This window comes from Panthera uncia, chromosome D1, assembly GCF_023721935.1.
Source record: "Panthera uncia isolate 11264 chromosome D1, Puncia_PCG_1.0, whole genome shotgun sequence".
In the NCBI taxonomy this organism is placed as follows: domain Eukaryota; kingdom Metazoa; phylum Chordata; class Mammalia; order Carnivora; family Felidae; genus Panthera; species Panthera uncia.
In genome coordinates, this window is record NC_064808.1 from 27,572,785 (window position 1) to 27,589,599 (window position 16,815).

Here is a 16,815-nt window from a genome sequence, read left to right on the forward strand (position 1 = left end):
CTAGTGTAAGGAATGAATACCATATAGGGTTATGAAGTTTTAGAAACATTTAAAAGATATGAGGACATTTCAAATACTGTGTTTGGCATGGTTACTGAAATATTTATATCTTTGAGACAAGTTGATAACTGAAAAAAAAATGTGTTAATGGAGTTCGTAATGTATCAAAACGGCCTATATACCTACTATGGCATTACTGAAGACCAGTATTTTTATGTAGTAAGTTATCAGCGTACGGATAATTGATAATGTTTTCAGAAGAAAGGAAAACACGTTTAGAGTGGGTTTTTTTCTAAGGGAAAACAAAAATATACATCCCTCTGTAGCTTATTTTTACAACGCCTGCCTAGTGAGTGAGAACAACAAAGCACTTGGATCTGAATTTTGGAAAGCCCAGCTACTATTATTGTTCAACATGCACTTTTACAGAGTTTGAAAAGTTTTTTTTATGTTTAAGACAAGGGTTTAAATATGCACATTCAAGTTTTATGGTGTTTGTCTATTTGCATAGCATATACTAACTAGTAATTGAGTGTTCATTTTACAGACATGGTAGCCGGGGTAGTAAATCAATGACCTCTCAAGTATTTTGAACAAGCGATTTACATATCTGATGACCTCACGTTTCCTTGTCAGAGTCAAATGCTATATAACTGCTCCATTGTGTGTTTGTACAAAGCGAATCCCAAGATGGTAAGAAAAGGGTTAGAGTTATTAAAATAATAACCCAACTAAAATATCCACTTGAATTTATTCAGATTGTTCATAATGCTCTCAAGGGACATAGCGATGCTTTTGTGGAGTACCTACACATTATTTATTATCTATGGACTAAATTGATTTTTTGAAGTTGCTTTAAAATTTAAAAGCACTTTTGCTTAATATAAAAGCCCTTTAATTTTAACTGACAGATCAGTTCTGAAACTTTATTTTGAAAAGAAAATGGGAAAGAATTTGTGTCTTTCGAATTAAAAGAAGTGAAAAAAATAAACCAGACATTCTAAAAAAAATAGAAGAAACCTGATTTTTAGTACTAATAAAATAGCGGGTGACAAAATAGTTGTCTTTTTGATTTTGATCACAAAAAATAAACTGGTAGTGACAGGATATGATGGAGAGATTTGACATCCTGGCAAATCACTGTCATTGATTCAATTATTCTAATTCTGAATAAAACCTGTATACAGTATGTGTTTATGCTACAGTGGGTTTTTTTTTCTAAGTGACTGACATTCATCATATTGGTTAGACAGTTTTAAAAACCTAGTCTTTGTTTTCTACAGTGTTGTCAAGAGCAAATAAAGTATAATTTGTGGTGTATTACAAGCAAACTGCTTAAAAATGCTAGTTATAATTGCTTCAAAATTTATTCGAACATATCTGAAGATGTATTTTGGAAATTCGGTTTCTCCTAATGGATGTTGAACAGCTTTTTATAACTTGAGATTCTTTACTTAAATGCAAGTTACTTTTCAACCTTCACTTTTTGTCTATGTGTCAAAAGCTTTGAGAATATGGAACTATGATTCAAAAACCTACTGTTTTATATGGAAACTATTTCGATATGCTATATGCTCCAAAATGCACATTTATGTGGTGATAAATGTACATTCCCAACCAATGCCCATAACTCACAAAGGGCTTACCTGATGCAATGGAAATCTGAGTTAGTTTTACTTTTCTGCTTTGTCTCAGACCTGCGTTCTGTGAAAATCTCTCGCCAGGCTTCAATACATGCTTTCCCCTAGCATTAATGTTGCCGTCAGTTTGAATTTCATTCCTGAATTATGTCTGTTGACGTAATTTCATAGTGCTGACTTCAATTGTTTAGGATTACTAAACAGAAGACCATCAACTTCTTCTTCCATGCTTTCTGTCACTCAAGTTCTTTATTTATTAACCACTATGGCAGACTGCTTATCTTTAATGGAATCTTAATCCCGAAATATTATTTTGCCTTCATCAGTTTAATAACAGGATGCATAAATGCAAAATCATTTTATAATGGTCTTCATATGTTAGCAAATGAATTTTTCATTTTGAAAAAAAAAAAAAACTTTAGCATTTTTGGGGGCAAGTGACTTTTTCAGAAATAAAGAGAAAATGTTTTTCATATGCAATTACGAAGCTCATACTGTTTTACAGGCTACCCGCCGTCATATGCACTTCACCCTGAACTAAGTGCCTTAATACACGTACACTAATGACACTGTGAGGCACTTTGAGTTTTTGATGTTTTATTTAAAAACAAGGTCATTTGTTTTCTGTAGATAGGGCATAAAACAAAATTTTCAAATGAAAGCATTTTTGCTCTACTCTTTCTGTAGAAAAGGTTGGTTAAGGAAAATGAAGAACGGTGGCCTCATTTTGCAATCCTAACTGTTTTCCAAAGATTGGAGGGTCAACTCGTTAAGAAAAATATTTACATAAGCTATTAGCAGTCATAATGAGAGCGTCATATAATCCTGCGCGCAGCTACTAAGGAGGAGTCACTAGAAGTCCAGGTGCTTCTTGCCTCCGGCCATCACGCCACAGCCTGGGCCCAGCAGCTTGGAGGGCTCTGCCAGATCCTGTTTGCTCGAGCGGCTCACTGTGTCTGACAAGTCTGGAGGCAAATGCAGTCGCTATGGCAGAAGATTTCAGGAGAAGGAAAGAAGAAAAAAAAAAATTAATTTTGCTTTAGCTAGCACACTTCAGAATACAATATTATGCTCTGTTGATCAGCATTTAGTCTTGCATATAAAATTCCTGCTAAAACAATTCTTCAGACTGAATGAAGCGCAAGAGAATCACATTTTATTCCCACTATAGGTTTTACAAATTGTAGCCGTTGCGGAAACTGGACCAGGGATCTTAGGGCAACATTTCCGGAGTCCAAACCTAAACATGTTAAGATGTCTCTTATTTAGGTCCAAATGAAAACATGTAAATGCATACATAAAAGGCATACTTAAAAAATAACACTGTTACAGTAATGGCAGGGTTGGTTTTTGGCTTTGTTTTGTTTTTGCCAGGATTCCAAAATGCTATTTTTTAATTGACTGTAGCTTCAGCTATTATGGATTCCTACAAATGCTTATTTCCCTTTGTCTGTTCAAAGTTGACCTGATGATTCTATTTCAAGGCTATACTTTCCTTAGGAACTTAAAATTTTTGTAGAAATATTGACACAGTGAAAAAAAAAGATACCAATCAAAGGGTCAATATTTTTTATATACTCAGGTAAGTCAGCTATGATATCAATTTCAGGTCTTGGTAAGTTTGTTTCTATGCATGACATCGGTCATGTTTTCAAAAGTATAGTTTAGCTTTGAACAGCTCCCCATCTTAACTATTCTGCAGAGAGATGCTGATTCAAGCAGATGCAGTAACTGACCATAATTACACAAAAGTTACTGTAATTAAGGAGAAATACTCATATATTAAAAGAACTTTTTTGGGGCACCTGGATGGCTCAGTCAGTTAAGCATCTGACTACGGCTCAGGTCATGATCTGGCAGTTGGTGAGTTCGAGCCCCGGGTCGGACTCTGTGTTGACAGCTCAGGGTCTGGAGCCTGCTTCGGACTCTGTGTCTCCCTCTCTCTCTGCTCCTCCCCTGCTCCTGCTCTGTCTGCCTGTCTCTCGAAAATAAGAGAACTTTTTTGGTTTTCAAAAGGATCTCTATCAAATTCTTTTAACTGTTAGTTCCCCAGCCTATTCAATTTTCATAAAAATCCAAGCTCAAGGGAACATATCTGTTGTGTGAGGCACACAGTGAGAGTAGGAGTCTAAAGGTAAGTGAGGTAGGATGGGTCCATCAAGGTCTAACCAAAGCTTTGTGGTGAATTGACCTGGAGACAACCTATCTGAAACCCTTCATTTGGAAAACTCCCTTCAATATGAAAAAAAAAAAAAAAAAGTAAGATGAAAAAGGTAGAACCATTTTTTTTGGTCAAAATATTATGATCTGTAAGCATATGTTCTGGTTAGTTTCTTTCCTGATAAAAGGCCTGTTTATTGTCATGTAAACACAAGCTGTGTACAGAGGATCAAAATATTTTAAAACATTAAAAAAATTTACAAAAATACTCTTTGATTTCAGTTTGCCTGTACTTATTTTTTAATGCCAATATACCTAGAATGAAAGACACCATGATGGACATATGTTCAACAAAGATGGCAGAAGTGTTGAGAAAAGCTGTACTCGCCATATGATGATATCCATATAGTAATATTCATTTGTATCCATAGCACCCAACCTGTCTTATATTAAATAACTAAATGTCTATTTCTTGAATGACTTTTAAAAGCTCAAATAAAGACATACTTGTTTCTTTGTTTTAAACAATTCTTTCATTTATTCACAGCCTGGTTTTTTTCCAGAAAGCATGAAAGGCTCAGGAATCTAAAAGACATGTATGACTCTAAAGTCTGAGGTTATGAATGTCTTTTCAGTGTTAACTCTGTCAGTGTTCGTGTGAAGAAGAGGGAAAGAAACATCTAGTTAAAAAAAATATTTTTTTAATGTTTATTTATTTTTGAGTGAGAGAGAGAGAGAGAGAGAGAGACAGATTGTGAGTGGGGGAGGGGCAGAGAGAGAAGGAGACACAGAATCCCAAGCAGGCTCCAGGCTCTGAGCTGTCAGCACAGAGCCTGACTCACGGCTTGAACTCACGAACCACGAGATAATGACCTGAGCTGAAGTCGGACGCCTAACCGACTGACCCATCCAGGTGCCCCAAGAGATATCTAATTATATGTCTGAACTTCAGTGTTTCAAGATCTATTGCTAAGGAGTAAAGGAAAAATGCCTAGGATATATGCATGATCTGAAGTTATCTGCAACTCAAAGAAAATTCACCGTAAAAAAAAAAAAGTGTGTGTGTATACTTTTGGTTGGGACCTCATAAGGATGATGTCAGATGGTGATTAGGCTATTTTGGAAATCAACTGGAGTCAACAAATAGTTAGAATCTACTTGAAGCAAGGTGAACAGAGCTCTTCTACATTACTCATTTCCTTACGATTCCAGGAACACAACTAAGACAAGCAAGCTGGTAACCATCATAGTGAGAAGCCCAAGACACGTCTACAAGACAGGCAGAGACAAAGCAGAAACCAGGTGGGGGAAGGAGAGCAGAAAAAAGCTTCATGGAGATGGGCTAGGTGCTAAATAATGAATTGGATTCTGACATGTGGAAATGGTGATTTGCTTAACAGTAGAGCTAATACATCTTTAAGATACATTTGGGTGAAGGGTCATACTGTTCTGATAATCTAAATGAGGAAACTAGTGTAGTGTGTTCAGAACAGCATAATACAATTTATTTCAGGAGCTTACCTATTTGCTAAAAATTTCTCTTCCTCTGCTTCTCTAGGCAATGAACGTGGGCCAGTTGGCTGAAAGCCCTTCATAGCAAGAGTAGCTAAATGTGACGTGTGACATGCTTGGAAATCTTTCAGGTTGAATGGCTTTGAAGAAAAGTCAACTATCATTCGTGTGTAACTTCTGAGTACAAAAAAAATTTGGTTGATATGATGAAATGCTTCTGACCAAATGCTACATTGTGAACGCGAGTTGCATACTTATGTCCTTTGAAAAAGCCCAACGATGGCTCTTGGAAATAGGTGAATGATCTTGCTGGCTCTGGTGATTGTTGCTTGAATGAGCTTCCTATGCACTCTAAATTCCCAACCAGTAGGTTTTGTTTTCTTCCTTTCTGAGCCTCCCCCTGTGCGCCATGTCAGTGCGATGTGAAGCAGGGAGGAAGAAGGAGAGATCAGGTTCCGGCTTGCCAGGTGTGTGAGGGACTTGTCCTTGGAGGCTTCCAAAGCATTTACACATTTGACATGTAAATGGTCAGATGCCGCTGTACCCCAGATCTGTCTTCTGAAAAAAAATACGTTGTAAAACACTCCTCATCGCATGTGGCCTCCTTTAGAATAAAGCTGCAAGGCCGTGGGGACGTATAAACTTTTAGACCTTGCTGTTTCCTCAGTAATGGTTTAAATAGAAACCAGATTGTTAAAAAAAAAAAAAAACAAAAAAGAACAAAAACAAAAAACCATACCATTTTCAACGTCGTAAGCCAAATCAAGGTATTTATCTTTCTCGTTTTATACCTGGAGTTCGGAGGCGAGGGCCAAAAACATATCCTACATCTTGAGTGGAAGCTTTGCCCACCTCATTTTCTTTCCCCAGATTCTGGGAGGAAGGGATTGTGCTGCTAATGCGAGAGCTGCCTATCTGGCTGGGTGCCTATTTTCCCCCTTGATGCCTTGTCTACAATGATGATTTCTACGGAGGCAAAGGGATTTGAGAAAGATGTGACAGCTCCCAGTATCTCACAGAGGCCTAGGTGATCTGCAGTGATCCCACTGGGTTAACGGGTCCCTCTTCTCTGGTGCTACAAGGTGGGAAACATCGGGGCTGGCAAAATACTCTGGCAGATTAGGGGAGCTCCTGCCAAAAGGCACCCTTAGGCCCGGAGGAAGCCCTGGGTCAGAATGAAGCAGGAGCAGCAGGAGCACTTTGCTCTGCAGCTCAGGGCGGGGGTGGGGGTGGGGGGACCAAACCAGAGCCAGACTTCGAGAATCTTCCCCCACTGCCTACCTCTGTGTCTCTTTGTTGGGCTTAGCCACTGTCCGTATGTTGTTCCTTCTTGAGTCGGCAGCTACACTGGGTCCTTGTAGGTGCGCAGGATTGGGTTTCCTGGCTCTGGAGTTTCCCTTCCTAATTCCTTTTCTCTCAGCCTGCCAGACCTGTGCTCAGCACTCACCGTTCTCAGACAGAAGGGGCAAGATAATGAACCTAGATTACACCTGGACTTGAGACAAATCGCAGGTAAATACCCATTAAAATAAGTTTAATCAATTTATATTTTTCCTATTTTGCCAAGACCAAACCACCAGGCACTGTTTGTTTTCTCTTTGAGGTCATACATTTTAACCCTTCACAGATGAATACAGATTTGTTTTAATCCTTTTTATATTTCTGACATTTCCTGAAGGGTCACACTTTGTATTACTTAGAGTCACAGAAATCAGTGTGACTATTTCAACAATACTTTCTAATAGACTTTTCTTTTGTTCCTTAAAGGACAGCCAATTTATTTTACTTTTATTATTTTTTTAATGTTTATTTTTGAGAGAGAGAGACACACACAGAGTGTGAGGGGGGGAGGGGCAGAGAGAGAAGGAGACACAGAATCTGAAGCAGGCTCCAGGCTCTGAGCTGTCAGCGCAGAGCCTGATGCAGGGCTCGAACCCACAAACTGTGAGATCATGACCTGAGCTGAAGTCGGACGCTCAACCGACTGAGCCACCCAGGCGTCCAGGCGTCCCTAAGATTTTATTTTTAAGTAATATCTACACTCAGTGTGGGGCTCGAATTTACAGCCCTGAGATCCTGCTCTGCCGACTAAGCCAGCCAGGTGCTCTCATAGCCAATTTAAATGAAACCTTGTAAACACCTTAAAACACAGAGGCTCTACCTTGGTCACTTAACAGAGGCAGCCAGTGAAAGTGTGGTATGTCCCTCTGTCACTCACTCTCAGTGTGACCTTGGACGAGTCAGTTCACCCCTGTCTCAGTGTCCTCATTTATCACAGGGGGATAATTCTCCCCTCAATGGGACTGTCGTCAGGATCAAATGAGATGTACAAGTGTTCTCTGAAATATCAAGCACACTAATATATTCACATTTCTTAATCCAAAAAAATGTTGAGATGGCTCATAAAAGTACATATGGCTCAACACGATAAAAACAAGTGCGTTTATTAAGGCAAGGAAACAACTACATATGTAATGAACTACACATGATCGTAAGCGACAACAACAGAATATGAGACTTAGCCAGCAGGTCTCAGTCACTGTGCTGGCGTCAGAGCAACGAGAATACATTGCTCTCTACTGTGGCCCTGTAAAGAAATCAAAAAGGGAACTGAGATCGTAGTCCTGGCTTCTGGAAAGATTTAAAAAGTCTAAACACTTTCCTTCATACTTAGTAAGGCAGTAGTGAAAATGGGGCATGTCACATGCCCAGCTTCTGGGCCAGTGAAAGCAGGCACAGCTGTACTGCAGAAGCAATTTGGGGTCCATCTTATTTTAAAAATCTATCTTTTGCACATGTCCTCATTGCTGTCAAAATAACTAACAAAGGACATGTCAGAAGATAAAGCTTCTCTACTTGAGTTTTAAAAGCATTTCTCCCTCTTTACATGATGAGGAGAAAAAACAAATTAAACAGACACCCTATCCTATTCCATTCCAGAATCTTGCAAGAGCCGAATGATGCCCTCACCTGGAGGATGATTTGCTGATTCCTGAAGCCAAGTTCTGTGTTACGAGGCACCGCTCTGAATGGTAGGGGATGGACTAGACTACAGGCCGAGTAGCTGGAGTATAGAGACACTCCCACCCCCTCCAATAAATGGCTTAAAAAAGGTAGAAGTTTATTTTTCTCCCATTTTATAGCACAGAAGTAGGCAATTCTGAGCTGTGAGGACTGGTCTGCCAGCCTCAACAGGCGCTTCTTCCACTTCTGGCTCCAAGGCTGATGTGTTTGCTTTCTCTCAGCTTGTGGGAAGAAGGGGCCAAGAAGGCACAAGACCTGGAAGTTAACACATCACTTCCACTCATGTCCAGAACTTAGACATGGCTACACCTGGCTGGTGACAAGGGAGGCTGGGAGATGTTGCAAAATGTGTAAAAGTGTGTAACAAACCTATTCCTTGAAAAAAAAATTTTTTTTAAATGTTTATTATTAAGAGACAGAGAGAGACAGAGCATGAGCATGGGAGGGGCGGAGAGAGGGGGAGACACAGTATCTGAAGCAGGCTTCAGGCTCCGAGCTGTCAGCACAGAGCCCGATGTGGGGCTCAAACCCACGAACCGCGAGATCATGACCTGAGTCGAAGTCAGACGCTTAACCCACTGAGCCACCCAGGCGCACCTAACAACCCTATTCCTATGGAAGATGAAGCAAATGGATATTGGGAGACAACTATAGGTTGTTACATTGTTACATTGTTACACTTATCCATTAATATTCCATCATTACAATGTAATGTTACATTGCAGTTACTCTGTACCTGGTTAAAATCTTGCCATGTGGAAGATATGTCTGCTTAGTTTTTGGTGAGTTTTGTGTTATTCTCATATATGAATAGGCCAGGGGAAAACAATGCCAGAACTGATTTTTGCTCTTTTTGGATTGGTACGTGTACATTTGGTAGTGGCTGCATATTTCTGGAAAAAAGTCTGCCAAATATGGGTTAGGTTTTAACTTTTAGTTTTTGTTTAAAATGCAATTCATTCAAAGCGTTTAAGATTAAAATTGTTTTATTGAATGTCATAATTATACTATATCCTTTGAATTGAAAACAATTCATTCGGTTCTTCCTGATTGATCTGAAAATTAGACAAAATTTCAGAGCTGGCATATTGCATACTGGCTGCCCATTGAAAAATGCTCAGGTGTGCAATTATTTTGACCGTCAATTATATCTGACAGTATTGTCTTGCCTCCAAACTCACCTCTCTGAAAGCAGATTGTGAAGAACTCACTTGTCTAAACAAAAGTGTGATTTGTGAAAAGGCATGTGTCTGTGGCAGAGATTGCTAGCTTACTCCCAATCTTATTCTCTTCCTTTGCAGCCAGTAAAAGCATCTCTGGGGGGGCGGGGGGTGTGTGTGTGGGTGGCTCAGTGGGTTAAGGGTCTGATTCTTGGTTTAGGCTCAGGTCACTCATGATCTTATATTTCATGAGATGAAGCCCCATGAACTAGACCCAGGTGGGGCTCTGCACTGACAGTGCAGAGCCTGCTTGGGATTCTCCCTCCCTCTCCCTCTGCCCGTCCCAGTGTGCACGCGCACGTACTCTTTCTCTCTCCCAAAATAAGTTGTCACATTTCTCAACTTCCCTTGCCAGTAGATGAGGCTGAGTGACTAAGTTCTGGCTACTTATGGTTAAGTTTGGGGTCAGATCTGTGAAAGAGGGGAGGTGCCATTGACTTCCCTTTTCCCTCACCTCGGCGAGAGGGCCACTGTCCTGGGCCCTGATCCACCCTTCCTCATGGGGTAAGGGATCTCAGGGCAAAGAGGATGTGCCCCTTCTTTATAGGACATACTCTGGGTATTCAGAATTCAGAACTCCTTGTCCAACAAGCTACAAAGTCGGCACGGTCTCTTTCCCAGGTTCGTGCCCCAAGGGTGGATCATGTTGTCTGTGTGCACACCCTGGGACCACTGTTTGTGTGGCGTGTGGATGGAGTTTGTGTACAGGATGGGTGTCCCCAAGCATTTGCATGTGGCCCTGTGTGTGGGAAGGAGACAGGAAGAGAAAGGAGGTAGGCGGCAGGCCATTTCTCCCCCTGTCTCCAAGTTCTAGAGTAGAACCCATATCATAAATTTAAACTTGGTTTTCCAGGAAGTTATATTTGTGAAGGAAGGAAGACAATGAATATTTCATGGTTTCTCAGCTTGATAACTTGATATAATAATTATGTGGTCCTACATTCACATTATTGCTCTAGGCTCCACAAATATTAGGGGAAAGCCTACCCATCATCTTCCCACTTGCTGAAATGTGGACTTGAGGGTGGGTACTGAAGCAACAATTCTGGACCATCAACTGGAAGCTATGGTTAGAGGAGGGTAGAGCAAAATGAGAAAATTAGTCTAGGGTCTCCTGACACCATGTGGGCACCCAAAGACCCTGGGTCACTGCCCTGGGCTTTAAAGTGAGACATAAGTGAACCTCTGTATTATTTAAGCCACAGTAGTTTTGGATCTCTGTAACAACAGACTAACTTGTATCCTGTTTATGCAGAATTTGGTACCTGAAAAATGATGTGCTTGAGTTCTGGGATTTAAGTGGCTTAGTGGTTAGAAAGTGGGCGGTGAGGTCAGATTGCAAACTGGAAGGCTGGTGACCCTTGTTATGACTGTGATAACTTGGAAGGCAAAAATTTTACCTCCTGATCAGTGGCTCCAAGGTGAAATGGTGGAGAAATTCAGAAAACTGTTGTGCTAGTTGCTTCTTGCCACATTCAGCAACGTTACTTACAAATAGGAAAGGAACTTAGGCTAGAGATAGAGATTTTGGAAGAAGCGTCAGAAAGGAACACACCTCTTTGTGAGGCACTCTGCCTGTACCCCAGAGGCCAAAATGATGAAAGCCTTGGTAATTTGGGGCTCCGAGGATTGAAAAAACAAAAACAAAAACAAAAAAACTGTTTCTGCCCTACATGCTGAAGCAGGCAACCTTCACAGGAGATGTTGGGTGTTCCTGAGCTTTGGTGAAATACCCTCATTAAGAGACTGGCTACAAAATGGGATCCAGTTCAGAGATGAAAATGAGATGAAGGGTATGGCCTTCCCTCTTGAGCTGATTATTTTAGATGGCGTCAAGCTAGTTACTCATAAGGAGAAAGAGAGGGACGTAGCTAGAACAGAAAAGTCGGAAAATAAGACTCAATGGGGTGCCTAGGTGGCTCAGTCGGTTAAGCATCCGACTTCAGCTCAGGTCGTTATCTCGTGGTTTGTGAGTTCGAGCCTCAAGTCAGGCTCTGTGTTGACAGCTCAGAGCCTGGAGCCTGCTTGAGATTCTGTGTCTCCCTCTCTCTCTCTGCCCCTTCCCTGCTCATACTGTGTGTAAGTGTGTGTGTGTGTGTGTGTGTGTGTGTGTGAAAAATAAATAAACTTTAAAAGACTCAAGCCTTAGAATGCAACAGTTGTGGTGGACAAGTATCCATTCCAACCTCTTGGTGGAGGCTGCAAAGGTGTGAATTATGCTTCTCCAATTAGAAGCATTGTACTAGATTCAGAAGGTGGAGGAGAAGCAGAAGGAATCTTCCTGCTGCTCTACTGCAATTTGCCAGTACTACTGCAGGGACTTTTTTTTTTTTTTTTTTTTTTTTTGCATCAGTATTCCAGTGACTAGTCAACAACTCCATGGGAATTGAGAGGCAGGTGCAGAAGTAGAAGCCAGACCAGTGTTTCAGTGCCCAGTTACTTGCTTCGTGGGGGTCGAGGGATCCTTGTTGCTGTGGTAGTAAGAACCTACCAGCCACAAGATTACCACCTCGGAGGTGTGCGCTTTCAGTTACCAGCACCCAGTTGGGGTGGCCTCCCAATTCCTCACCTTTCTGACTGAGGAAGCAGCAGCTTCCCTGAAGGCCAGTTTTCTGGCGATGTCCTTCAGCCCTCCCAATTATTTTGCTAGCCCCCCAATTTTCTGGTATAAACTTTTCCTCTGCATAAAATAATTTGATGGGATCTGTTTCCTGTCTCCTGAACCTAGAACTTTGTCTTGACAACTCTTTGGGTGTGATTACTTGTGTGAGAGACTGAAGGGAAGCTATCAGACTGGGAACCTTCTAAAGTCTTGAGGGGATTGTAGTGCCAAAAAAACCACAAACCTGGTCAAAAGTCTATGATTATTCAACCCCTAGAATAATCTTAGGTCCCCAAACCTGATCTATCAATAAGTGGGCTGTGAGAACTGTGCAGCCCCCCAAAATTATCCTCTCTGATGGTGACTTCATGTAGCCATGAATGTTAATGGACAAGGAATAACTTCCTTAAAGGATACAGAGGATAACAGACAAGGGAGTTCCTTCCAGAGAGCCGAACTGGGGATTATAAATTGGGCTGAAGTCCCCTACTGCCAGGGCAGAGAATTCCTGCAGTTCCCAGCCAGTAGGATTCTCCACTCACCCCCAGAGAGGCAGTAAGTGTGTGGGAAGAAGGCTGTGCATGGATATTTGGGTTCCAGTGGGTTGTGGACTATGACAAAGTCTGATGATTATCCTTCAATATCTACTCTTCCTTTTCCCTTTGGTAGAAGAACTCTTGAATGGGCAGCCATCTGGAATAAAAATTGCATTTCCATGCTTCCCTTTCAGCTAGTTGTCGATCATGTGACCAAGTTTGAAAAGAGCAGAAGTAATGTCGCCATGTCAGGACACTGGAATGGAATTTGAACTCAGGTAGTCTGGCTTCCAACTCCATATTCTTATTCATTACTCTATGTGCCAGAACTCCTTTAAGTACTAGCGATAAAACAGTGAACAGAACGGGCAAGATCCCTGCTTTCAAAGAACTTACAACTTCAGAAAGGGACAGTACATAGACATTTACATGACTCAAGGAGAGACAGGTAACATATAGGAAAGCAACCAAATGAACAAGATAATTCAGATAGTGACAGGTGCTTTTAAGGAAATAAAACATAGTGATATGATATTGGCTGGAGGGGGTACCGCTTTTATTTGGTGATAGGGCTTTTTGGAGAGTACATTTGAGCTAAGATTTTCAGTTTGAGAAGGGACCTATGAAGACCTGGAAAAAGAAGTGTCTAGGCCAAGGTAATCAAATGCAAAAGCCTTAAGGCAGGAATAAAGTTGGCATGTTTGCAAGATAGGAAAAAAGTCAGCTTTTCTGGAGCGGTCAACAAACAGGGGAGTGGCTATGAGACATTTGGCTTGGTAGGTAGGTATCTGTGGAGAGGTTTGTAAGTGACTTGGACTTAATTCTTAGAGCATAGGGTAGCTCTGAATACCAGGGCTATTTCACCAATATCCTTATAAAACCATGCATAGACATTTTCAGTAAAGAATTGCAAACAGATATATTCTATTAAAGATAGAATTTTCTCGGGGCGCCTGGGTGGCTCAGTCGGTTCAGCGTCCGACTTCGGCTCAGGTCATGATCTCACGGTCTGTGGGTTTGAGCCCTGCATCGGGCTCTGTGCTGATGGCTCAGAGCCTGGAGCCTGCTTCCGATTCTGTGTCTCCCTCTCTCTCTGCCCCTTCCCTGCTCATGCTCTCTCTCTGTCTCAAAAATAAATAAAAACATTAAGAAAAAAAAATTTAAAAAAAAGGATAGAATTTTCCCAAAGGCGGTATACACTGGCTCTTCTAGATCCTGTATTCTTCTGATTCAGAAGAAATATTCTATCTCCTAAGTGGTCCACAGTATCCCCTACTCCCATTCTCCTCCTGTGGGAAGTGGTGGTTGTCAATGTCATGCCAAGTCAACAGGAAGATTCTAGTTGGAGTGGTTGGGCCCTGTATGAAATGTTCATGGAGGAGAAACTCTGGCAGTACTGTTTGTGGAGATGGTGTGCTGAGTTTAATCCACTTAAAATGTGAGCCAGAATCTTTTGGACTGTGGTGTAATAAGAATACCACCAAGTGTCAGTCCCAGTGTTCCTGAACTTGCGGACATTTAAGATGTGGGGGAGTTATGCTATTTTCCTCTCTTATTTCATATATGGACAGAGAACAGACTGGATTACTCCCAAAGAACTTTGCTTAAAAGGGTTTTACCTTCCAGACAAACTAAAGGCAGTATCTTTCCCTTTTCTTTTTGCTTTCTCTTTTGCTCCTTGGCATATTTTATTCTCATTCATGTTCTAACATGAGTAGGATTGGAAAAAAACAAAACAAAACAAAAAAAAAAACAACCATCTAGGTAACAGATGGAATAAGTGGCTTAAACTGTTACCTAAACTTGTACAGTAGAAATACTTGACACATGCCTCCCTCCAGCCCTCATTAGCTTCCTCTTTGGGATAAAGGGATGGGACGGAGAAGTCACACATGCCACTACTGTTCCTGCGATCCCCTGCTTGTGAACCATCACCTCAATGAGACTCTCCGTATCTCCCCAACTGACTTCCTTCCATTCATCTTCCCTTAATTGTGTACAGGGCTTCTCACTCCGGCAGTGTTTTTACTGGTCTCCAACTGCTGCTTACCCCAAGGCTTGTGTGGCTATGGAACACACAATGCAGGCAGGAGCATATAAGCTCCAGAGTGCGTAGAATTTGAATGAAGCTTCAGCAGGGCCAAGCTGAGAGATGCTTGAGACCTAGGGCTCAGACCTACTGCTGCTATGGCAGTAAATGGAAGAAGACCAGGATCTTCCTGTGCACAGACTGTCATTTTGATAGGCTCTTCAAACCTGCTTTGTCCAGGAAGCCCCTGTTCTACCCCCTACAAGTGAGGAAACATTTTAGAAGCAGTATTTTAGGTACTACCCCTCAGGTGGCTTAACAGTAGTAAGATATTTTAGGAACATATCATGTTTTAGAACCAAATGCTGAGCTTGAGGGAAAAAACAAACAAACTTCTTTTAAAAATAAATTCAGACTAATTCTATGAGAATTCCTTTTTATCCCTTTTTTCTTGTAAAGCATATGGAAACTGTTCTGGAGGTGGCAAAATGTAACACTCCCTTTGTTTTTGTCTACTAGAATTCAAACTAATGTTTGCTCCTTACTATAATCTGAAACCTCTGACTCAGTAAACTGTTAGCAGATAAATGTGTGTGTAAACTCAAGGTTGATCCCTAAATCCCAGAGATTTTTAGAACTACAGCAGATCCAGTATTCAGTGTAGGGACTGGCAGAGGGCTGTCTGATCGTTTATGGAATAGATGAATTCTAAGATGTGAACAAGCCGAAATCAGGGACTTCTGAAATTGGATAATTGCTTAAGGTATCAGAGTAATGCCAATCCACTAAATAACTTTCAAAGTTGGCAGCTTTTGATGAATACTCCTTTTGGAAATGTGGCAACCATATATTTTTTTATATGTAAGTACAGCATATGTAAAAAATATATTGATTTCCTTTTGGCTGTCCATGAATGAGTACTGAGAGCATAATGGCCAATGTGTTTGCTTGCATAATGCCCTGCAGTGTATGCAGAACATTGCTCTACCAAGTCCTGAGATGGGGTATGAAGTGCTCGGTGTAAATGGCAACGTAAAACATCCTGACGGCATTAAATCTCCTGACTGCTCTTCAGTTACTTTAAGACCCCCACATTGCAGGGTCTGCTAGTTCCTGGGTATGAAGAAAGAATTTTTAATGGGGCCAAATGTAGGTGTTTACAAGGGGGAATTGTTGTTTTTTATTAGGAGCTGCCTTATGTTCAATAGTTGTATTTACTTTGTCAAGCTAGCCAGAATTAGAAATCCCCATTGCTAGGCAGCCTAGAGCGTCTGCGAAGTATTTCTGGGCATTCAGAACTGAAGCATGTGCTGCCCAAAGGCAGGTTTCATTACAGTGAGTTATTTAGTCCCCGGTTCGTCCCTCCCTACCCCCACACCCCCAGATAGCAGCGCTTCTATAACAGGAAATCTTGGTTACTTTATGCTGAAACATATTTACATGACTGAAACACGACAATTAACACATTTGTAAAGCTTGAGGGATAGGCACACTTTAATGGTTTTTTGAAGTAGGCTGATTTCCTGGAGCTTTTAATCTTATTTTATTTTGTTCTGCATGCATGAACAAGTTCCTCCCTACTATAGGTGTTTGACAAAGTCTACCTGGTATGAATGTGAATGAAAAGAAAATCATACAAAACTTAACTTTACGTCTTATCTTTGTCAAACTGTCCCTAACTTCTTTCACCAGTTCGGTGTATACTGAGGGCTCTGCTCTTACTTTTGACACGTTGTGTTAGCTTTTATACAAAGGCAGTTGGGAAGTATGCTTTGGGTTTGGCAAAATGAAACGTGTATTTCTCTGTACCAACTGTATACAACCTTTTCACATTGAAGGAGAAGTATCTGTTACAGTAGAGATTTTCTTCACTTTTCATGGTCAGATAAAGGCACACTCTCAGAGGTAGTGCACATTTTTCTTGCTCCAAACTTAAATGAACACTCAGGTGGTATTAAGTACAATTACTTGATAAGTGCTATTATGTGTGTTTTTGTGTGTTTGTGTATGCCTGTTTATACATATACATAAAAATATGTATACACATATACATAAAAATATGACAATGTTATCATGAATATTTTAATAGCTT

At 40.9% G+C, this 16,815-nt stretch overlaps 1 protein-coding gene across 2 annotated transcripts in view; it reads right to left on the reverse strand.

Annotated features, from left to right (window-relative positions):
- Window positions 1-2,220: 2,220 nt before the first annotated feature.
- The window catches only part of ELP4 (elongator acetyltransferase complex subunit 4), a 243,747-nt gene continuing 229,152 nt past the window's right edge, over window positions 2,221-16,815 (reverse strand). For both annotated transcript variants that reach the window (XM_049648806.1, XM_049648799.1), the window contains exon 10: window positions 2,221-2,624. In XM_049648806.1, coding sequence (XP_049504763.1) covers window positions 2,493-2,624 — 132 coding nt within the window. In that variant the 3' untranslated portion in view covers window positions 2,221-2,492. The remainder of the gene's footprint in view (window positions 2,625-16,815) is intronic.